This window comes from Physeter macrocephalus, unplaced genomic scaffold (assembly GCF_002837175.3).
Source record: "Physeter macrocephalus isolate SW-GA unplaced genomic scaffold, ASM283717v5 random_8, whole genome shotgun sequence".
In the NCBI taxonomy this organism is placed as follows: Eukaryota; Metazoa; Chordata; class Mammalia; order Artiodactyla; family Physeteridae; genus Physeter; species Physeter macrocephalus.
This window is the reverse complement of record NW_021145294.1, coordinates 196,575-220,012: the sequence shown is the minus strand read 5'-3', so window position 1 is coordinate 220,012 and position 23,438 is coordinate 196,575. Positions and strand designations below refer to the sequence as shown.

Below are 23,438 nucleotides of genomic sequence, written 5' to 3'. Positions count from 1 at the left end.
GCCGGAGCCTGTGCCCCGCAACGGGAGAGGCCGCAACAGTGAGAGGCCCGCGTACCGCAAAAAAAAAAAAAAAAAAAAAAAAAAAAAAAAGTAGGTATGTACAAGCTCCGGTCCTGAAGGGTGGCAGAGACCTGAGGTGATTGGCACCAGGTAGGGTTAAATTGGGAATGCTTCCCGGGAGAGGCAAGTCGGGATGGGGTTTGAGGAGGATCAGAAGCGCTCGCTTTGAACCGGTTCTTTCCAGGGGGTAAGTCTTCTCCTGGTTTCTCTTTACTGCCAGGATGGATTTTGTCAAGCACAGTCAAACCTGACGTTTTTGTCGATCCTGAAAGAACCTTACCAGGAGCTGGCTTTCCTGAGGCCTAAGGACATCTCTGGTAAACTCCCGAGGCTGATCAGTCTCATCCGCATCATCTGGGTCAACTCTCCCCACTACAACACTCGGGAGAGACTGACCTCCCTCTTCCGGAAGGTGTGTGTCTGCAGAGGGTGGGACAGAGGGTTATAAGGGGGTGGCCGTATTAAGAGGACGCAGATTTCTGGAGAAGGCGGAATTCACCAGCAGACATATGCGGTGAAAAGGTAGTGAGGAATGCCCCTCAGGTCGGACGGAGACCACAGGTTTTTGCCTGCATCATCAACTTTAGTGATGCTTGGAGTTGGGGCCTGGACTGGACATTTTGCTTCCAGACGGACGTAGCCCAGGCGGGAAGAGGCTTTGCAGAGAGGCTTAGACGGAGTGCAGGGAGGGAGGGGGGCACAAAGGACAGACTCCCAGGCTGAGTTGTACGGGAGGGGAAGACCCACTCTTTCTCGTTTCCAAAGATGGAACTCGCAGTGGGCGAGAGGCAGATTTAAGAAGGAACACCGACTTTTGAGGTGCAGGAGCCGGCACATTTCCTGGAGGGCAGTGGAGCCAAAGAGTGGGGGAAGGGCGCTGAGCCGATCGCTGGCTAGAAATGCAGCTGCACAGCTGGGCTGAGGCAGGCAGTGGAGGTGGAACCCAGAGGTGCTGCCATGCCAGCAGTGGAGGACCAGGGGCGAGAGGAGTACCGGGAGCCAAATCCAGAAGTAGGAGGCTGAGACCCGAGGCGTGGTCTTGGGGACTCTGAGAGAGGGTGGGGTGCAACTAAGGCTGTGAACTGAGGCTGTTGGGACCCCGTCTGCAGATGAGCAATGAGATCATCCGCCTGTGCTGCCACGCCATCTCCCTGGACCGGATCTTTGAGGGATACGTCATTTCTAGCAAGGAAGACCTACAAGGCTGCATCTCCTGTTGTCATGCCTGGAGAGACCACTACCTACAGGCTGTGCAGATGCATACCCAGTATGACGGGCCTCCCCTAATATCCTGTGTGTTACCCACCTTGTCGTTCCTATTGCGGGTGGATTCTGAGTCCTTTTGCTTGCACTTTAAGCCTATGCGTTATATTTTTCTAGAGTTTTTACATGGGTCCGAGTTTTCTCTGTGGATGCGGATATTCTAGCTCCCAGCCATAGGTCCTCCTAACTCTAATAAGCTTCTGCCTGATCCCAGGAATCCCTCCTGGTCTTTTCCTCCTTTCTTGGCCCTGAAGTCTAAAATTCCATTGTGTGTAAACCTTCTCTTAGAACTGAGATGTTTTGTTTCCTCTCTGTCTCTCCTCACCTTGAGTTTCTTCTCTTGGGGTTCAGGAAAACTGTTTCTTGGGGTCTCATTTTCTAAGGCTCCCCCTGAACTAGGACTCAGGTTTCTAGCCTGGCCTGGGCAGGTTGGTTAATGCCTCATGTTCCCGCTTCTGACTGGTCAGTCTTTCTTCCGACAGGTTCTCCCGCTGGGGCTGGGTCCTAGACCAGACCAGCATATTTGCCCAGGTCGATGCCTTCGTGCAACGCTGCAAGGACCTTATCGAGGTGGGAAGACTGTCGGGGAAGGAGACTCAAAGCCGACAGCAGACGCTCCAGGAGCTGGGGGAGCTGGGGCTGAGGCTACACATAGAACTTGCTGCTTGGGCTCCTTTCACATGACCGTGTGCCTGACCACCATCCCGTGCTTTGGGACTTCTGCCTGTTATCACTGCCTTAGTATCTCATATTTCATTCTGCAGCTAAAATTCACCCCGGTAGCCCCTTGCATCTGGTTGGTCCTCCTTAGTTTTTAGCCACTTAAAGCTAAACCAAAGAACTCAGGACAGAGAGGTTCAGAAAGGAGGGCAGGAAGCCTCACGCTGACTTCTTTGCAGGTATGTGACTGTCAGTTCCATTTTGCCCGCTGGGAAGATGGCAAGCAAGGTCCCCTTCCCTGCTTCTCTGGCGCCCAGGGGCCCCAGATAACACGGAACTTGCTGGAGATTGAGGACATCTTCCACAAAAACCTGCACGTGCTGCGAGCTGTTCGCGGGGGCATCCTGGACGTCAAGAACACCTCTTGGCACGAAGACTACAATAGGTTAGAGCATCACAGGCAGGCCCCCGGGGTCGAGCGGAGAAGGGAGGTCAGGGAGGTGAGAGCAGAGTGTACTGGGGAAGCGTGGAGGCCACGCTTCAGGGATGGGGAGGGCAGAGGGAGTGCAAGGAAGGAGGTGGCGGCTCAGACTCGGGGTTCCAGAGCCAGCCTTTCTGGGCTTGGATCCCGGTTCTGCCACAGACTAGTTCCGTACGTTGTTCTACCAGCTGCGGCCTCTGTTTCCTCACCTATAAAATACGGTTGGTGATAAAGCCTACCTCATTGCACTGTTTTGAGGGATAAATGGATTAGTGCCTGTAAAGCACTCAGTGCCTGGCACCTAGGAAGCCCTCAGTACGTAACGCATAGAAGTCTTACTCAGGGGATGTCCTTGGGGGCAGGCGAGGGCACCCACCCTTCAACATGCCTCTAACGGTGCAGGTTCCGGGCTGGAGTCAAGGACCTGGAGGTGATGACTCAGAACTTGATCACCTCCGCCTTCGAGTTAGTCCGCGACGTGGAGCACGGGGTGCTACTGCTGGACACCTTCCACAGGCTTGCAGCCCGAGAGGTGCGGCTGCCCGCTTGCTTCCTCCACCCCTGGTTCTCTTATGCCTTCCTTCAGTTCCTCCTGGTCCTTCCAGACACCATCCAACCTCCACTCATGCTCTCTCCCATGTCCTAAATGGCCAGTGCTTCTTTTCTTCCACTGTTCCCCCAGTGTCCGGATGCCTTGGGAGCGGGACTCACACGGCAGGGGTGTAGCTTTCCTCCAGGATGGAGCTGCAGGGAACCCGCATCCCTGGGTGTGTTGTCAACTTCCTCTTCTTCACCAGACTATCAAGCGAACATATGACAAGAAGGCGGTGGATCTCTACATGCTGTTCAATGGCGAACTGGCCCTCGTGAACCGTGAGCTGAGCAAGAAGTGGCCCTACCTGGAGCCCTACATGGCCCAGCATTCGGGGCAGGCGCACTGGGTGCGGATCCTACGGCGTCGCATCGACAGGGTCATGAACGTAAGCCTGGCCTTTTCCAGGACTTGTTCTCAGTGCGGCAATGGTAGAGTTTGCAGGCTAAGCCCAGTGCTGGGGCGGGAGTGGGGTGGGGGGTAGGGGCGGGGGGTTCCCTCCAGAGAGTCCCCCTGGAGAGGTTTCCTGATCGAGACTGGGTCTGTCCACAGGGTGGCAGACGTAGTGATCTGTCCTGAGGAAGGACTCATGCTAGTTTTCGACCTTGTGCCTCTTAAATCCCTCACCTCCTGTGATGGACTTCCTTTTCCCAACTTTTTTCCTCGAGCTGAATCTCTGTGCTTCTCTTTCTTCATTTGGACTCCCTCTCTTGTTGTGCCGTGGCCTCTTCCTCTCACCTTTCCTTTGGGCTCCACGTTCCCTCCGAGTCTTCCACATAATGTCGGAGTATCTGTGTGTGTGTGTCGGGGGGGCGGGGATGGGGGTCTCAGGGAGATGGTGACACGGAGGAATGTGGCAGGTGACTCCAGCCATCCCTGGCTCTTCCCCCGCAGTGTCTTTCCAATGCTCATTTCCTGCCCCACATCGGGACAGGAGAAGAGAGTGTACACACCTATCAGCAGATGGTTCAGGCCATTGACGAACTGGTTCGAAAAACCTTCCAAGACTGGACATCAACGCTGGACAAGGACTGCATTCGGCGGCTGGATACACCGTTGCTACGAATCAGCCAGGAGAAGGCGGGCATGCTGGACGTGAACTTTGACAAGTACGACACCCTCCGTGACTCCCTCCCGCGCTGCGTGTCCTGTCTTTAGTGCCCTTCCCTTCCCCAACACTCCCCAGAGTTTAACTCCTATCTCTTGGTTTCTCTCTCCATTCTTCTAAATCTCTCTTATCCCGTAATATGTTTACTACCACTTCTTAATTTTAATTTCACATTTTATCTTCAAAAAAACTGATTGAAAACAGAAAAACCCCAGTAACCTACTCAACCAGTCATGTAGGTGCTCTGCCACTAGGTGGCCGCGATGGCTCAGCGAAACCTTCCAAACTGTGAGCCAACAAGGCGCCTTTCCTGAGAACTGATGAGCTGTCAGATCATGTCCTCTCCTACAGCTTTAGAATCATGACATTTTCATATCACCACTGTTTTAAATTTAATTAATCCATTTATTAATTATTCAAAAATATATAGCGTGTGCCTTCCACATGCTACAAGCCGAGATGGGCACAGGGCATGTGTCCAGTGGCGAAGTCCCTGCCCTCTGTGGCTCAGTAAGTGAACACTTCTGCCCTGGAGCCAGGCCTCCTTCCCATAGAAGATATGCAGAAGAGAGAAATAAAGAAGGAGCTATGAAAGGCAGCTGACTACAGAGATGACAAACCTTCTTTTTATTTATTTATTTTATTTATTTTTGGCTGCATCGGGTCTTAGTTGCGGCACGCGGGATCTTCGTTGAGGCGTGCAGGATCTTTTGTTGCGGCACGTGGGCTTCTCTCTAGTTGTGGTGTGGGGGTTTTTCTCTTCTCTAGTTGTGGCATGCAGGCTCCAGGGCATGTGGGCTCTGTAGTTTGCAGCACACAGGCTCTCTAGTTGAGGCGCGTGAGCTCGGTAGTTGTGGTGCGTGGGCTTATTTGCCCCGCGGCATGTGGGATCTTAGTTCCCTGACCAGGGATCGAATCCACGTCCCCTGCACTATAAGGCGGATTCTTTACCACTGGACCACCAGGGAAGTCCCGAGATGACAAACCCTCTGATGACAGCATTTTCCTAATCGGAAGGAAATAACTTTCTCCTTGATTGGTTTGGGCTCCCTCTAGTCATCAGCGAGGCCCTATAGAAAGTTTACTTCCCACGCTTCTAGGCTGTTGCTACTTGATTTGGCTTTAACTCATGGAATGTCCTTATCTGTTGGGGCCAATGTATATAGAAGGGGCTTTGACAGAGAGGGCCCACGTGGAGATGGAGCCTGGGACAGAGACACTGAGTGTGTCTCCCCGGGAGCCAAAGGCAGAGTAACCATGGAGGAGATGACACATGATGTCTGAGGACGGAATCAAAAGAACTGAGACAGAGAGACAGTGCTGAGTGTCAGGTCAGAGAGGTGAGGGTAAGGCAGTAGTGAGAAGCCACACGGATCAGGAAACAGGTGAAGACGAGGGTAAGAGGTTTAAGATAAGCCTTTGACCAAGGAGGGGTGTCGAGATCTGCTTTGATAGGGTTCATGGTTTTTTGAGGTATGGCCAAGCAGGATCCCCAAAAAATGGCCTCATGAATCAATAATAAGATTTTGAAGAGATGGGAGACTAGGCCAGGGTTACCCTGGCTGTGACATTTGCAACCACATGATGAGGTTGAATCTGCAAGACACATTGTCCCATCAAGCTGGGTACCCCCGAAGACACTGAGTTTGGAGAGGCACCCAGACATGCTTGGAATCACATGAATATGAGCACACACAGCCCACCAATTGCCCTTTTCCCATGAATTAAACGATTGTATTCAAATAACAGAATTTTATTAAACGTCAGTGATTGCTATTTACATTTTAAGTATGAGAGAAAACAAGAGTTGAGAGAGAGGTAAAGAGGGGCCATAGGTCAGCACTGCTTGGTGGCTACTTCTTTCTAATCCTCAGGGCCAGCCTGTGAGAGTGAACAAAGCATAAGCGTCAGTGCCAAGCAGACTAGAGTTCGAAGCCTGGAGCAGGTTTGTTTTGCTGTGTGACCTCAGGCAAGCACTGCATTCCCCTGAGACTGAGTTTCCTTATCTACTTAAAAAACCCTTTTCTGATATGGTCATGAGGCGAGATGACATGTAACAGTCGTTGCAAAAAATAAACAATCAAGAAATATTGTTTTCCCTTCAAAAAAATTGCCTCATAAAACTTGGTGTGAACACAGTATTTTCAAAACAAATTTTGCAAGGTGATATAATAGTTTTAATTTTTAAAACATTTTCACCTTTTAGAAGGGGTAATAAATGCATGTTCTAAAATTCAAAAGTCAGGGCTGAGAATGAAAAATCTCCCTCCAGTGCTGTTCCCCATTAACTGTTCCTCTCTAAAGAAAGAGTCAAGGGGCTTTCCTGGTGGCGCAGTGGTTAAGAATCCACCTACCAATGCGGGGGACACGGGTTCGAACCCTGGTCCAGGAAGTTCACACATGCCGCGGAGCAACTAAGCGTGTGCGCCACAACTACTGAGCCTGCACTCTAGAGCCTGTGAGCCACAACTACTGAGCCTGCGAGCCACAACTGCTGAGCCTGTGCGCCACAAGGAAGAGTAGCCCCCGCTAGCTGCAGCTAGAGAAAAGCCCGCGTGCAGCAATGAATACCCAAGGCAGCCAAAAATTCTTTTAAAAATGAAATAAATTTAAAAAAATATATTAAAAAAAAAAAGAGTCAAGGTTACCAGTTTCTTGTGTAACATCCCAGGGATAAGAGTGTATGTCTATCTAAGTATACTTTTTAACATGAATAGTGGCATACTGTCCTCACTGTTCTATACTTTCAAAGTGTTCTCAAAATGATTTATTTAATTTTTCCATTATAAAATTCTTCATCCTTTTAGAAGATTTGCAGAATGCAGAAAAGTAGAAGGAAGAAAAAAATTCCCCCAAAGATAACCATTGTTAAAGATTTGGTATATTTTTTATCACTCCACCCCGCCCATTTCATATGGTTGCTTTTTTTTAATTTTTAAAATCTTTTTAAATTTTTAAATTAAAAATTTTAAACTACAAAAGTAGTGCATGCTCACTGTGAAAGAAAAAAAAAAAGAGATTGATGTAGAAGTATATAAAGGAAAAACTGAAAATCCAGCACACAGCCCCACTCCCTAGAGGTAACCATGATTACCATGTAATCAAAAATACACACTGCACACATAAAACAGGATCCCACTATAAACAGTATTTTTGCAACTTGATTTTTTTTTAAGGTTAACAATATGTGTGGGAGATTTTCCATTCTGTATGTACAGAACTACATAATTATTTTCCACGGCTTATAGCATCCCATGATTTTGCTGTACTGTAATTTAATCCATCAACCCACTACTGATGGACTTAGAAGTTGTACCGTTTCCATAGGGTTCTTGAATATTCCGTGCTGGGGGCTTTCAGCTAGGCTTCCTGCATCTTGTTCCCTTCCCCCCACAGTGGTGTGTCCACCTGATGTTTGAGCTTAGTGCCCACGTAGCAAGGATAAACTTAGGAGACAACTTTTCTGTCTGCCATGATCATCTCTTGTTGAGGGACACATTGGATATTTATCTCAAACACCATTTGCATAATCTTTACAGTAGAGCTTAACAAGACAACTTTGGGCCAAATATTTATGGCCTGGGTTTAGCCAAAACCCAAATAATGGCTAAAACACTTCTTCCAGAGAGAAGAGTTACCCCCATCCTTTGGCAGTTGTTGTCTAGAGAGATCTGTTTTAAGCTGCTTTACATTTTTGTGGCTTTATGATAAAACTACCTCAATCCAGTAAATAATGTATGGGGAAAAAAAAAGCCATGATCACGGGGAAGGATTTTGAAAAGTCTGGGCTCATTAAACCAGTAAAGACATCCAAGACAGTTTCAGCTTTTCCAAAACGTATGACGCCTCCAAGGAGGGGCAGATAACTTTATCAGGTTTACTTTTTTGTGTTCGTGGTCTAGATAAGATCTTGAAATAAGCATGCTCTTCAAATGTCCTGATTGTCCTCAGAATTACCTGACTCTCCCTTAATTCTGGGAGCCTTCCAGTCCCTAATAGCACCTATTTTATCTCACAAGGGGTTTTGTTATCCCACCTTATATCCCAAATATTTGAACTCTGAAGTCCAAATTGGCTTTTACCACGTTTTACAGCCAGACCAGCCTTACAGATAGTACTTAACACAAACATATTCCAGACGTCGTCTGTACCCTGGCTGAAAAGAACTGTGTTATTGCTGTGTATGTAGCAGACTCCTCTGTGTAGTGGGACTTCTCCAGAGCAGGACAGGGGACATCGGTGTCTGTCCATGTTTTGCGTATGGGACTTCCTCTTCCTCCTTTTCTCCTGCTCTGATAGCACTTTCTCCATCCTGTCAGTTCATTCTGGGCTGTCAGCACTAAACCCAGCCAGCTTCCCTGTCCTACCTCTACTGCCTGACCTCTTGTCTGAGGACAAATCAGAAAATATTTTACAAAAATTATTCCCCAGGCTGATTTTTTTAAAAGAAATTTTATTTATCAAGAAAATAAATTTGCATTCCAGAAACTTATTGATAAATTTCTGGCTAAGCCTTAGCATCACTGTGAAAAAAGATCCTTACACGGTTTTCAGCTCAACATCAGGAAGGTATTTTCCAAATTCATCGTGTTGACTGACAAATTAAAATTTGGTAATTTGCCTCAAAGTTATTTTGAAAAATCTTGTCAAGTTGAGAAGATGAAGAAACATTTTCGTGCACTGTTGGATAGTATACATACCCAAGCGGGCTTGCCAAGATGTTGACAGAGTCAAATTCAAGGCCTCCGGCTTGAAGAATGTACGAGAATACGTTTATGCTACTAGAAATGTTCCCATACATATTTATACCCCTCCATCCTCCCGGTATATCTATGACACAATTTTTGGTTAAATTGATATTCAGTGTTTTTCTTAATATGACTCTGTTAGTATTGTCTACTGCTGAGCCTAGTAATTTTCTGTTGTTCTGGTTCTTTCCTTGCTTGTGTGATGTTTGCTCTTTTTGGAATTAACAATTACCTCACTATTTTTGTAAGTACACTATTCACTGTCATTAATTCTTCCAGACCAACCAATAAAACCCCTTTGAATAATATTTTCCCTAGCTATCTGACTTGTCAGGCATGTTATTGGTTTCATGTTTTTCTTAGCACTATCCCTCCTGGAACTCCCTGTCCTCTTGCTTCAGTCCGACTGGTTGGTTTCGAGGCCTGCTACCCAGGTGTCACCCTGGGACTTCTGTGAGCCTCTTTTCTTGTTTGATTGCCTATTTCCTTTGTCTTCCTTGTTTCTTGGTTTATGTCCTCGTTTTGGTGGAGTGCATTCTTCAGTAGCTTTCCTAGAAATGGTGCATGGGAGGTAAAGGTTTTGGGTTCCTGCATGATTGACAACAGCTGTTTTACACCAGTTGGTCATTTTTGGCTGGATTTGGAATTCTAGGTTGAAAGTAATTTCCTTTTGTTTTGGCTGCTCTCTTTTGTGTTGGAGGCTTTCCTTAAATGTCCGATAATCCACTGTTCGTTCGTATTTGGGAGAGCTTTATTCACTTTGAAGAATTTTGACAGTTTCAAAAATAACACGTACTTTAGTGGAGATCTCCACAATCTCTTAAAGCATGTATCACAAATGAGCACTTGATAATAATCTCCTTCAATGGGAGAATCCTCTCCAATAAAGGTGGAAAACTTGAAATGTGATATTATTTCCTATATTGTTAATTTAGTGCTTGCCTGGTAGAACAGACACAAAATATTCTGGAATTTTCACCTTAATGTTCTTTGAAAGTAACGTCTCAGTAATATTCAGGATGTAAAGTTTCATCAGAGTATCGTCAGGTTATGGGGCCTTTTATCCTCTGTGATTAAAAAGTGCAATTTCATTTAAGAAAAAAAAAAGAAGAAACCACAGAGATTTACAAAATCAAATGACTTTTATTCAAGATTTAAAAACTTTTAAGTATTATGTATTTTCTTCTGGTATTTTGTGATTTTAGTCTTTACATTTGGTTCTTGGATCCATTCGCAGTTTATTTTGATTTCGGGAGAGAAGTGCCGATGCAACTTGAGTTGGTTTTGTTTTTTTTTTTAATCTATCCCCAGATGGCTAGTCAGTTGACCCAATCTCATTTATTGAACTGCTATCTTTATAATATAACAAATTCCCAAGTATGTCTGTGTCTATTTTGGGATTCACTATTCTGTTCAGGTAGGTCTATTTATTCATGTGCAGGGACCAAATTGTTTTTATTATTGTCCTCATTACTCTCCTTTTCAGAGTTTTCCTGGATATTTTAAATAATCTATTTCTCATAAGAACATTAGAATCTCTTTGTTTAGTTCCAAAAATAGTACTGTTCCTATTTTTGGGGGAACAAGGATTGGGTTAAATGTATAGGTTAACTTAAGAAGAATGAACATCTTTTTTTTTTTTTTTTTTTTGCGGTACGCGGGCCTCTCACTGTTGTGGCCTCTCGCGTTGCGGAGCACAGGCTCCGGACGCGCAGGCTCAGCGGCCATGGCTCACGGGCCCAGCCGCTCCGCGGCATGTGGGATCTTCCCGGACCGGGTCACGAACCTGTGTCCCTGCATCGGCAGGCGGACTCTCAACCACTGCGCCACCAGGGAAGCCCTAAGAGTGCACATCTTTAAGACTGAGTCTTTCTATCCAAGAATAGCATTTTTTTTCTTTCAATTTATTTAAATACTGTTCTTTCGTTCGTTAGACAGTTTTTCCATACATATTAACCAATTAATAAGAAACATTATAATATATATTAATATCTTTTGATAATCTGTTAATTTTGGGTATTTTATTTTTATTGTTTTAATTATCATGGGTCTCTTTTTCTCCATGATATTGTTGAACGGGTTATAGTTTTTATATTGGAAAACTTTGATTTTAATAAGTTAATTTTGTACCCAGTCCCTTTTACAATTAATCTCCTTGTTTAAAATAGTTTTTTCCTTTTAAAAACATTTTTAAAAATTATGAAACGTATCATACACACAGAGAATTATTTAAAACTTACATGTTCAAGTTAACAACTAGGTAAAAAATAAACACTCTTGCCACTATCAACCCAGGTCAAGGAAAGAACGTGGCCAGTAGTCCAGAAGCAACCCCACTTATAATTATTTTTCAGTTGAATTAGTTGTCCACACTTCAAATTCAGGAGATTTTATATAAAAACCCACTTTCTGGCCTCCCTTGAAAAATCAGACAATGCAGTCGCACTGGGCCCACATCCCATTTGGCAGCAAACGCCTGGAACCCTGGAGCAGTGGCTCTTTTAGATTGACCACTCGCTCTTTCACTCAACTTTAGGCCGAAACTCAGTTGCCATTTACCATTGCACTTGAGCTACACTTGCCTTGGAGAGATTGGAATTCCCGAACTTTGTCTTTTGATGATAAAAACCAAAGGAGCTGGTAGTTGGTTGTATGTTGGAAAGTCAGGGTGAGGGAGGACACGCAGTTCTGGTTCAGGCAGTGGGATGGTGCCGTTTCCATGTAGATCTGGGAGTCCTCAGCTTAGAGAAGCAGCTGAAGCCACGCAGTGGATGAGATCACCCAGGGCCAGCGTGTTGGATGTGCAGAACCTTGAGGACCCCGCATGTGAGGAGGCTGCAGGGGAAGCAGATGCTTTGCTGAGTCTCCAGAGCCAGCTGAATGTGATTTCCAAGGGACCCAGGAAAGAAAAGCCTGCTTCTACTGAAGGGCAGAGCTGACAAGAGGAGGACCGCGGTTCAGAAGCCAGGGAGGGAGGGTGTCTGAGGAAGGTGGCGAGGAGTCCACGGGATGTGAAGATCCACAGAGGGGTCAGGGAGGGGTAAGGCTGAGGAGGGCCTCGGGGTTTAGCTACAGGAAGTCCCACAAGGAGTCCTGGGTGAAGTTGATGAAAGCAGATTTAGAAGGGAAGGTGGGAGACAGCTCTCAGGGGACTGAGGAATGGGAAGAAAGGAAAGGAAGGGGAGGATGGTTCTTTACAGAAGGCAGGCTGTGAAGGGGGCACAGAGTGTTCTTTACAGAGGGCAGGCCTGTAGGAGGATATGGAGTCGAGGGGAGGCTGGGGTTTGTTTTTGTTTCAAGATTGTAGACACCTGGCTTATTTAAATGTGGATGGGAAGGAACAAGTAGGTTGAGGGTGTAGGAGAGCTGGAGAAGATGGCATCTGAGAACGCAGGGGGAAACCGGATCAGAACATAGAGCCCAGGAAGAGGGCTTGCCCTTGGGTGGGAGGAGAGCTTCTTCTGCTATATATGGGAGAAATCATAGGTGTGGAGTCAGGTACATTTTTAAGTTTTATAGCAGGGCGCGCACAGAGTTCTCAACTGGTGGCTTTTGTATTTCTTTGATGGAGGAGGTGGGGCTTTCTGCAGAGAGGCAAGGGGCAGACCAAGTTTGAGAAAGCAGAGGATTCGCAAATGGTCACTGTGAGAACAAGAGGGACAGCAGATTGGGGAAACCCCAGGGATGCAGCCCAGAGAGGCCAGCTGGGACCGGAGACCTTGAACGTGCAGCGTGCTAATCCGTGTAGTCATGTGATCTTCTCCAGCCTTGCTTGGCCACCTTCACCTGGGCCTGGCGGGGAGGACAGTGGATTGAGCCAGGGTTGGCGTTTGGCCAGGTGGCTTAGACTAAGGAATGAGGCAAAAGAGTGAGAATTGGCAAGACAGCAGTGGGAGTGGGCGGGGTCCACGGAGGAGGAGGTGGAGGTGGAAGGGGACAAATAGGCAGCAAGAAAGGCCAGGGGTCAGCGGCCTGAACGTCCCCATGGGATCAGACAACAGGAGACTGGGAGGACTTGAGTGCACGTGCTGGAAGCAGGGCAGAGGCTGTCTGCGTGGTTACCTCAGAGGTGGCAGAACACCAGTTCCAGGGTGTAGCCACTGAGTGGGGAGGAGGGGAAGGTCACTGGGTGTGAGGTGGCAAAGGACACTTAGGGCGAGGGCCACAAACACAGTTTAAAAATTTCTGGTGTTGCATTTAATAAAGGAAAAAGAAACAAGTGAAATTAATTTTAATATTCAACCCACTATTTCCCAGATGTTATCATGCCAGCATATAATCAATATAAAGAATTATTCACAGGGAGTTTTCTCTTCTCTTTTTCATGCAAAGTCCTCTCTGCCTTCCATCTTTGTGTCTCTTTCTCTACTTTCTGAGGGATTTCTGTCAAATTTATATCTCTCTTTTGATTTAAAAATTTTCTGCTCTCATTTTTAACTTCCAGGAGCTCTCTTGGTGTCTCTTTTCTAGCATCTTGTTTCTGTTTCACGGATGCTCTTTTGTCTCTTACCTCTCTCTGAGGATGTTCGAGGTGGTTTTGTTTGTTTTTCTTTTGCGGGTGGGCCGTCTTCTTTCTGCACAACCTCTGTCCCCTCTCCTTCCCTTCTGGTTGCTTTTTTTCTGTTTGTTTTGGCTCCCACCTTTTGTGCTAGGAAAGACAGAGACCAGTGTTCTGTAACCCTTGGTTGTCTGTCCATATTTAAGGGACAGGGGCTGGAAAGCTGACTGGCAGCTCTGCTGAGCAGGAAAAAGGGGGCTTCTCAACTGGGAGCCTCACTGCAGGCTTGTCTGGGTGCGCTGTTTCCTGGCAACTCCAGAAGTCATCATCCGTGGGACTTTTCTATTTAGGCTGGTCCGAGGTCACAGAGAACCATCTTTCAAACTTTGCTCCAGAGGGTGTAGATCCAGCTGCCAGAGTGCTGGTTTCTGGGCAGGAAAGGGAGGCGGGGATCTTAACATTCAGTGTGTTCACGGTGACTCACCACCCCTGCTCCCAGTGTATTACTCTCTCCTTCAACTGGGCCTGGGGTTCCCCAGTCCAAAGACCCTCTGTTTGTCTCTGCACTGCCTCCTGAGACAAGAAGCCTTCAGTCTTAGGCTGGGGTGAGGGAGGGCAACTTGCTTAACTACGTAGAGTAGGAGAGGGGACATGGGTAGAGCTGCTTCCTAAACTTTCAACTGCTCTTCCTGTTATAGTCCCACCTTCACCCCTTTCCTGAGATACTTGGAGCCACCTGTCCCCAGGCCTCTAAAGAGGCTTCCTAGCTGTCTCCAGCGCCAGCTGAGGACTCCTCTTCTCCTCCTATCCATCTGCTTTTCCACTTTCAGATGTTTTCGGTTGTTGTCTTCTTGTATTTGTGGGCTTATGCCTTAGACAAGCGAAACCCCCCTTTACTGGTATTTTGGTTATCTGGGGAGGGGAGCAAAAGTCAACGTGTCCAGTCCGCCTTCTTTAATCGGAGGTTCTGCTTCATTGCTTACCTTTAAGGGTCTCCATGCGCCCCAGCCCCGTACCTCTTGGTCGGGTGTTGGTTCCGGTTTATGCCCTTGGGCAGCCCCCGCAGCTGCTCTGCCTCTGTTCCTCCCCAAGGTCCCTGTTGATCCTCTTTGTGGAGATCGACTACTGGGAACGGCTGCTTTTTGAGACGCCCCATTACGTGGTGAATGTGGCTGAACGTGCCGAGGACCTGCGCATTCTTCGAGAAAACCTGCTGCTCGTTGCTCGGGACTACAACAGGTGGGGCCCTCGCTGCAGCCCTCCTGAATGCCACTTCATGCTCCCTCTTTGTCTTATCCGCCCCATGATGTTGTCCATTTCCTACAGGGTGCGTCCTTCACGTTTTGTCCATCTCAAATAAAAAAAAAAAGGTTCCCATGCGCTGGCGTATGGCCCTACGATTATTCCTGTCCCTTTCAGTGTTGTCTTCTAGCTTTAGAGTAGAGAGCAAGAAACACCATGTCCCCCCCCGCCACTGGGTACTTGGACTATATATACTGTCGGCCTGGGTGACTTCTCTAGGAAGGAAGTTGATGGCGTTAGGTTTATTGGCCCAGAACAACATAAGATTCATTGAACAAAGCAAGGCCATGCTGGCACTCCTCTTAACACCCTTTGTACTCATCTCTGGAGTGAGGCTTTGCTCGGGGTTGGGTACCTTTCTCAGCCCAGTTCAAGTCCGAGGGGATGGGACCGGCAGTCTTGTTTGGGTGTCTAGAACTGCACGGTCCAATATGGCAGCCACTGGGTGCATGTGGCTATTTCTATTCAAGTTAATTAATCGAAATTAAATAAAATTTAAAATTCAGTTACTCATTTGCACAGGCCACATTTCAAGGGCCCCACAGCCACACGTGGCTTGTGGCTACCGTACGAGGCAGCACGAATGGTAGACCATTTCTGTCATCGCAGAAAGTCTTATTGGAAAGCTCTAGCCTAGAATCATGAACCTTCAGAGTTCTCCACCAAGTGTCCTGGTGTGGAGGAGAGGTCATCAGAGCTGATAGCTCCCTATCAGCTACCGGTCTCCTCTTATGTGCAGGATTATTGCCATGCTGTCCCCAGATGAGCAGGCCCTGTTCAAAGAACGTATCCGGTTCCTGGATAAGAAGATCCACCCTGGGCTCAAGAAACTGCACTGGACCTTGAAGGGGGCCAGTGCCATCTTCATCACAGAGTGCCGCGTACACGCCAGCAAGGTGGGCCGTGGTCATTAGACCCTAAAGGTCTGCAAGGCAGACTGAAAGGCTGGCATGTGGGTAATTAATACCTGAGTCATGGGTAGTGGTGGAGAGACCAGGGAGTCGTGTGAAAGAAATGAAGTGTGCTTAGGGAAGTTTTTTTTTCTTAATGTCAGCAACTCTAGCTAGAGGACAGTGGGAGGATAGAATTAGGCCCAGAGGGTCTATTCCCAAGCTGAAACTCCCCCATGGCTGGGGTCTGACTCCAGGTGCAGACGATTGTGAATGAGTTCAAGGAGTCCACTCTGACCATTGGCTGGCGAGCCCAAGTGATGTCAGAGACACTACTGGTACGCATTAGTGGCAAACGGGTGTACAGGGACCTGGAATTTGAGGAGGACCAAAGAGAGCATCGGGCAGCGGTGCAGCAGAAATTGATGAGCCTGCACCACGATGTGGTGGCCATCATGACCAACTCCTATGAAGTCTTCAAGAACGATGGCCCTGAGGTAGGGGGTCCTGTGGCCAGGGCTTTGTGGGTGGGCAGGTCCTCAGCTCCCCCAGTCCCATTAGACCCTTCTCTCGGTCTTTCCCCTCCCCACAACCCCCACGTGCTTCTCAGACATCCTGCTCTAGTCTTGGATTCACCCAACCTTTGGCCTTTCAAACCTCCTTCCTTCAGGACTCGGCGTCCCGTCTTTCTATTGAACCAGCTCGTTCCCCTCCCTGTTGGCTGGTTCTCATTTCCCAGGACCTGCCTTGTCTTCCCTGAGGGGTTCTCTTCCCCCTGCTCTTCCCACCAGATTCAGCAGCAGTGGCTGCTGTACACGATTCGGCTGGACCGCATGATAGAGGATGCCCTGCGCCTGAATGTGAAGTGGTCACTGTTGGAACTGTCCAAGGCCATCAATGGGGATGGAAAGACCACCCCCAACCCACTCTTCCAAGTCCTTGTCATTTTGAAGAATGACATGCAGGGAGGTGTGGCACAGGTGGGAACCACTTTGCCCCCAACACCCCGAAACCATCACACTTTATTTGCCAGTTTCCGTCAATCCTTAAACTTGGCTCTAGGCCCTGACTTTCTCCTACAGCCTCCAGGCCTGGTTCTGCGGTGTCCAGCCTTCCAAGTCCTGAGCTTGTGTCCTTCCGGGCCTGTGCTAAGCCCTCTCCACTGTGCTCCCACAGGTGGAGTTCTCACCCACTCTGCAGACCTTGGCAAGTGTGGTCAATGACATTGGCAACCACCTCTTCTCCACCATCTCTGTCTTCTGCCACCTCCCTGAAATTCTCCTCAAGTGCAAGTTTCTTCGTGAGCCCATCTACACAATCGTGGGTGAGTGGACAGTGGGAGGGCGCCAGGTGCAGGGGTAGCAAAAGCTTAGGACCTGGCAGAGCCAGGAGGAGAGACCAGGGCTGTTTCCAGACGTACTGGGCCAGTCATCTCCATGACTGGTGGAAAACCCAGGTCAAAGGGCTGGATTGGGGAAGGGAGAAGGGCCACAGAGGGGGGTCAAAACTAGGTGACTGATGCTCAGGGGGTTTGGGGTTTGGGGTTGGGAGACCAGGAAGGACTTGTTTGGGACTGGGGCTGGGCTATAAGTGCCCTAGACACCGGAATCCTACAGAGTAGAGTCATTCTTTTCCTTTCGGCCTCCTCCTCCATTTTCTAATGCTCGTGTTTGAGCTGTATTTCTTTGGGAAGGTGCTGTTGGAGGGGAGGTTCTGGGGCAGTGGCCAGGGGCTGGGCTGCAGCTTGGGCTGGGGTGGAAGTTAGTGAGAAGCATTTTGCTGGGTCTTGAAGAGCGGGATGAGGACATCAAGAAGATCCAGGCCCAGATCAGCAGCGGCGTGACCAACAACGCAGCCCTGCTACAGAACTACCTCAAGACCTGGGACATGTACCGGGAGATCTGGGAGATCAACAAGGACTCTTTCATTCGTCGATACCAGCGCCTCAACCCGCCGGTCTCTTCTTTTGACGCCGACATTGCTCGGTAAGGAGCAAAGGTGGCTGTGAGGGTCTGTCTTGAAGAGGCGGAGCACTGCAGGAGGAGGTCTGACCTGCAGACTTGGGGAGAGGCAGAAAACCAGAGGACAAGCACCGGACCTAGGGCGCTGGACCTTTGTTTCTCAAGGGGATAGCGATCCGATAAGAGCTGGGCAAGATTTAGGGAAAAAGCTGCTTTGGTGTGGAGTACCACAGGGTCCTGCTGGGAAAGGAGAGATGCTAGGGATCTGAAAGGTGAGAGATGTGAACACTTTCATTTTAAGAACGCAGATGGGAGTTAAATGGAAGAAGATTCTTAAGTTCTGATATGAACTCCCGTCTCTTTGTCCTCTATTCATTCATTCATTCCTTCATTTGTTCAAAAAACGCCATTATTATGATGGGTTGTGAGGAATTTAAAAAAAAGAAATGAACAAGTTTTTTCCTCCCAAGGGCTCTAGTGCAGTAGGGAAGATAAGAATATTGCTGAAAGAAAAGTGGCTGTGGCATCTTGAGGACAGTTGAAATGCCAGCTCCACCACTTACTAGTCGCGTCATCTTAGGTCGGTTATTCACATTCTCTGGGCTTCCGTTTCCTGTGAAATAGGTGTTATACTACCGGCCTCATAAGGTTGTGAGACTGTTACGTATATGTGGAAGCACTGTGTGAACTCTGAAGCACTTAATGTGCTGACGCGCGCAGTGTTCTTATACAAACTTCCATGTGATCAGCGCTGTGAGTCAGGTATGCAAGATGCGGGGAAGTTCGATGAAAGGAGAGAGAATTTTCCAGCAGGGGCATCAGGGGAAGGAGGACGTGGATGAAGGGAGTGACTTTGGGGCAGGGCTTTTCAGGATGGGTAGGCCGTCAGCAGGCAGAGATGGGCAGGGAGAGGGCATTCCAGGCAGAGACAACAGCACGAAGCTGGACCACGTGAGCATGTTCACCAAACAGTGAGTATCCAGAAAGGAAGTCAGCAGGGGGATATATGTACAGCAGCCAACTTAATCCTCTCAGCAGCCTCGCAGGGTGGGTTCTGTTACCATCACCAGGTTACAGATGAGAAGACTGAGGTTCAGAGCAGTTAAATAACCTGCCTGGAGGCACAGAACTAGTGAGCGGCACAGTGTGAACTCAGCCCGGATCTCTGAGCCTCTAAAGCCTTGAATGCAAACCGAGGAGTCTGAAAGCAGCGGTTGGGAAAATGACATGATCACAGCTGTCTGCTGGGGGACGGGTTGAAGTGGGAGACACCTGGGAACAGAAGAATGCTTCAGCGCTGCTGGCTGGGAGGAAAGTATCACCCAGGCAGGGCATCTGGCACGTCTGCAAAGAAAAAGACGTCCTAGCGGGGATGTGGGCCTTTTCAGCTACACGGAGGTGGCTAATAACGTGCAGAAGGAGGAGACGGTCCTCAACATCCAGTTTGTGTCGCTGGACTGCTCGCACCTCAAGTTCTCGCTGGTGCAGCACTGCAATGAGTGGCAGAACAAGTTCACGACCCTGCTCGAGGAGATGGCGGCCAGGCGCCTCCTGGAGCTGCACACCTACCTGCAGGAGAGCGCGGAGAAGTACGGCGGGTGGGCGTGGCTCGGGCTGCTCAGGGGGGAGGCTAGGCCCGGCCTTCGCGCCCGCCCGCCCGCCCACGCTCTCTTCGCCCACGCTGCAGAATCAGCCACCCTCCCCAGACGCTGGAGGACCTGGGGGTCAGTTTGCACCTCATGGAGACCCTGCAGCACGATATGCCCAACTTGGAGACCCAGATCCCTCCCATACACGAGCAATTCTCCATCCTCGAGAAGTACGAGGTGCCAGTTCAGGACAGCGTGAGTTCCTAAGGCGCGCGGCCCACCCACCCGAGCCCGGCCCATTCCAGCCCCAGGTTGCCGGGGACGCTGACGCCCCATGTCGGAGACCCTTGGCTGTCAGGAGGGAGAGCAGAGAAGTGGGTGGGGGAGAAGGCGCAAGGCCCCAAAGCCTCTGAGAGCCAAAGCTAACTCGAATGATCTTTCGGGTCACCCTGAGGATCTCTTTCAGGCCCAGCAACTGCTTGATTTCTTTGGGCCTCATTGCATGTGGAACTTGGACACAGATGCTGGTCCAGAGGATCGGAAAAGGGTTCTTTGAAGTGTTGGTGGGACGGGCAGAGCTCCTGCTCGTGGGTCACCTCCACTCTGTGATGTCCCCAGGTGCTGGAGATGCTGGACAGTCTCAGCGGGCAGTGGGTCGCCTTCCAGCAAGCTGTGCTGGACAGTGAACAAATGCTGAAGAGGCACAAGGAGAAGTTCAAGACAGGCCTCATTCACTCAGCTGACGATTTCAAGAAGAAAGCACACAATCTTCTGGAAGAATTTGAATTCAAAGGTAGCCATCTCGCAACCTCTCCCCTGGCTTTCCCTTTGTCTTGACCCAGTCTTTCAAAACCTAGGTCCCGGGGGAGGTGCAGACAAGGCTGAGCAGGGGAAAGAGCCCGGCACATCTGTCGGTGACACTCCTGTTGTCGCTGAGTCTTGGCTGGAAGGCAGCAGCCCAGCTCATAGCCTCTCCAGTTTTCTTACACTGACTTTTCATGTCCCACCCATTTCTGACTCTCGAGCCACAGTTAGTAGTTTCAATGCATTCTTTCAATGCGTTCCCTCTTGTTTTCCTTCTGTTGTGGGAGGAGAGAAGTGAGATTTACCCACAAAGAGGTAGGCAAGCCACGGTGGCCTTTCAGGGGACCTTGGCCTTGAGTGGGAATCTGAACTTCACCTTGGACTCCCCACAGGCCCCTTCACCAGCAACGTGGGGCACCAGGCGGCCCTGGAGCAGATAGCCCACGTACGGGCCATGCTGAATGCCATGCGGGAGGAAGAAAACAATCTCCTTGCCAACCTGGGCATCTTCAAGATCGAGCAGCCAGCCTCCAAGGACCTGCAGAACCTGGAGAAGGTGGTGTGCCGAGCAAGGCCCTCGTGGTGACCAAGGGTAGGGGACAGGAGGCAGGAGAGTGGGTTCCAACCTGCCTGGGAAAACAACCAGGGACAGGAAGATGGGTACATGAGGAGCTTTTTTTAAAAAATGGGGGGAAAACTCAGGTAACAAAAGAACCATTTTAAAGTGAACGGTTCAGTGGCGTTTAGCACGTTCACAATGTTGTGTAACCATCACCTCTAATTCTAAAACATTTTCATTACCCCCAAGAGAAACCCTATACCCATTAGCAGTAACCCCCCATTCCCTCTCCCCCGAGCCCCTGTCGACCACTAATCTATTTTCTACTTACAGTTGACCCTTGAACAACAATGGGTTTGAATTGAGCAGGTCTGTTTATACGCGGATGTTTTTCAATAGTAAATACTACAATACTACACAATCTGTGGTTGAATCCACGGATGGGGAACCATGGATATGGATGAACTGCAGATGTGGAGGGCAGACTATAAGTTATACACAGGTTCTCTTGACTGTGTAGAGGGTTGGTGTCCCAAACCCCTCTGGTTTTTAATGGTCAACTAAACATGGGTTTTGCCTATTCTGGACATTCTGTGTAAAGGAAAGCATGCAATATGTGACTTTTTGTGTCTGGCTTCTTTCATTTAGTGTAGTATTTTCAAGGATCATCCATGTTGTAGCATGTGTCAGTACCTCATTTCTTTCTATGGGTGAATAATATTCCATTGTATGGATTTTTTTTATGCATTAACCTGTCAGTGGACATTTGGGTTGTTTCCACTTTTTAGCTACTGTTAAGTGGTGCTGCTGTGACTATGTGCGTACTTGTATTTGTTTGAGCTCCCGATCCCAATTCTTGTGGGTATGTACGTAGGGGTGGAATTGCTGGATCATATGGTAACTCTATGTTTAACGTTTTGAGGAACCTCCAAGCTGTTTTCCACAGCAGCTATAGCATTTTACTCTTCCACTAGCAGTGTACGAGGGTCCCTACTTCTCCACATCCTTGCCAGCATGCCCCCCCTTTACTTTTGGTTCTAGCCATCCTAGTGGGCATGAAGTATCTCACTGCGGTTTTGATTTGCATGTCCCTACTGACCAATGACATCGAGGATCTTTTTCTTCTTTTTAAAAAAATATTATTTATTTACTTATTTATTTTGGCCGCATTGGGTCTTCATTGCTGCACGCGGGCTTTCTCTAGTTGCGGTGGGCGGGGGCTACTCTTCGTTGCGGTGCGTGGGCTTCTCATTGCAGTGGCTTCTCTTGTTGCGGAGCACAGGCTCTAGGTGCGCGGCCTTCAGTAGTTGCAGCACGTGAGCTCAGTAGTTGTGGCGCACGGGCTTAGTTGCTCCGCGGCATGTGGAATCTTCCCGGACCAGGGCTCGAACCCGTGTCGCCTGCATTGGCAGGCGGATTCCTAACCACTGCGCCACCAGGGAAGTCCGAGGATCTTTTCATGTGCTTGTTCCCTGAGGCGCTCTTAAGGCAAGAGAGTGGAGGGAAAAAAATGTGAACTGAGGAGGCAGCTGTATGTTGCCAGGAGGGAAAAGCTTCTCAGAATAAGAGGAGGAGAGGCCCTGCGTGTTTGCCAGGGAGGAGGAGGGCGAGAGTCACATCACTCAATGCACCTGTCTGCTCTTGGCCACGAAGGAGTTGGACACGCTGCAGCAAGTCTGGGAGATGACTCGAGACTGGGAGAAAAACTGGAACCAGTGGAAGACCGGCCGGTTCCTGACCCTGCAGACGGAGGCCATGGAGACCGTGGCCCACGGGCTGTTTCGCCGCCTCACCAGACTGGCCAAAGAGTACAAGGTGCGTGGGGAGAGGGTGGGGGGCCGCAGGCAGGCTGACTGAGGAAGGGGCCATGTGGGAAAGATGGTCAGGTCTTCCGACACCTCTCGCTTTTGCTCAGGACCGAAACTGGGAGATTATTGAAACGACTCGCTCAAAAATAGAGCAGTTCAAGAGGACCATGCCTCTCATCTCGGACCTGCGAAACCCCGCCCTTCGAGAGCGGTGAGGCTGACCCTCGGCTCCTGGGGGTCGCCCCCTGGCCTGGCCGTCACCTGGTTCTCCCGGTTGTCCCCTCCATGGCGTTCCTAGCTCTCTCTGCCCCTCTGTTCACCAACACATGCCTTGAAGAAGGCTTCCCAAGAGCCCACCGCCGTCCTCTGTCTGTCACATTGTCCTGGGTTCTCCGGCCTTCTTGCCTCTTTCCCTTCCGTCTCCCCTCAATTTATGTTGTCTGTTAGAGCTAAGCTTTACGTCTTCTGTCCTACAGACACTTGCATGTTGTAGCCCAAAGCCTAACTTTTGTCCTTTAGGGGTTTTGCTTTTGTGCCTTGTTTAAGAGGATCCCGTCTACCCCAGAGTTGTAGACACACTCTCTCCATACTTTCTTCTCATACTTTATAATTTTGCTTTTCAAGTTTACCTCTTTTAGTGCATCTGGAATTTATCACATGATAGAAAAGGGCTTTGAAACCATTGAGGCTAGAATAAACTATTTTATAAATGGTGTTTTAATAATTATCTATCTATTCATTTAGGAATAAGTAAGGTTACTTCTTTGGTATTGCCTCCAGCATAGTGTTTTTGGCAATGCTTCACTAATACGTATTATGCAATTAAGTATCACGCTAACCGCTTTATTTGCTTAAGTTATTTACCCTCTCTAAGCCTCAGTTTCTGCATGTGAAAATGGAATAACATGTATAGAGTGGTCCTCATTTATAGAGTGGCCATGAAAATGAAATGGTTCATGTAAAGCAGTTGGCCCAGTGCATCATCTATAGTGAGCCTGCAATCATCTGTCCTAACTCCCTCTCCAGAGAGTCAGCACCTCAGTCTCTGTGTTCCCCACAGTGCCTAAGATTGTATTTTAGAGGCTATTTAGTAAATATCTGTTGAATCGTGAATT

General features: G+C 48.7%; 1 protein-coding gene across 2 annotated transcripts in view; it reads left to right on the top strand.

Annotated features, from left to right (window-relative positions):
- Positions 1-23,438, top strand: part of DNAH2 (dynein axonemal heavy chain 2) — a 97,915-nt gene that overhangs the window by 18,168 nt on the left and 56,309 nt on the right. Inside the window, exons 7-25 of one of the 2 annotated variants that reach the window (XM_055082070.1) lie at positions 281-472; positions 1,170-1,327; positions 1,806-1,893; positions 2,223-2,428; positions 2,867-2,996; positions 3,262-3,444; positions 3,951-4,165; positions 14,503-14,649; positions 15,452-15,608; positions 15,860-16,099; positions 16,394-16,582; positions 16,779-16,926; positions 17,395-17,587; positions 18,952-19,152; positions 19,251-19,407; positions 19,771-19,945; positions 20,349-20,512; positions 22,169-22,330; positions 22,431-22,534. In XM_055082070.1, coding sequence (XP_054938045.1) covers positions 281-472; positions 1,170-1,327; positions 1,806-1,893; positions 2,223-2,428; positions 2,867-2,996; positions 3,262-3,444; positions 3,951-4,165; positions 14,503-14,649; positions 15,452-15,608; positions 15,860-16,099; positions 16,394-16,582; positions 16,779-16,926; positions 17,395-17,587; positions 18,952-19,152; positions 19,251-19,407; positions 19,771-19,945; positions 20,349-20,512; positions 22,169-22,330; positions 22,431-22,534 — 3,209 coding nt within the window. The remainder of the gene's footprint in view (positions 1-280; positions 473-1,169; positions 1,328-1,805; positions 1,894-2,222; positions 2,429-2,866; positions 2,997-3,261; positions 3,445-3,950; positions 4,166-14,502; positions 14,650-15,451; positions 15,609-15,859; positions 16,100-16,393; positions 16,583-16,778; positions 16,927-17,394; positions 17,588-18,951; positions 19,153-19,250; positions 19,408-19,770; positions 19,946-20,348; positions 20,513-22,168; positions 22,331-22,430; positions 22,535-23,438) is intronic. The other variant, XM_024127751.2, reaches the window with a different exon arrangement.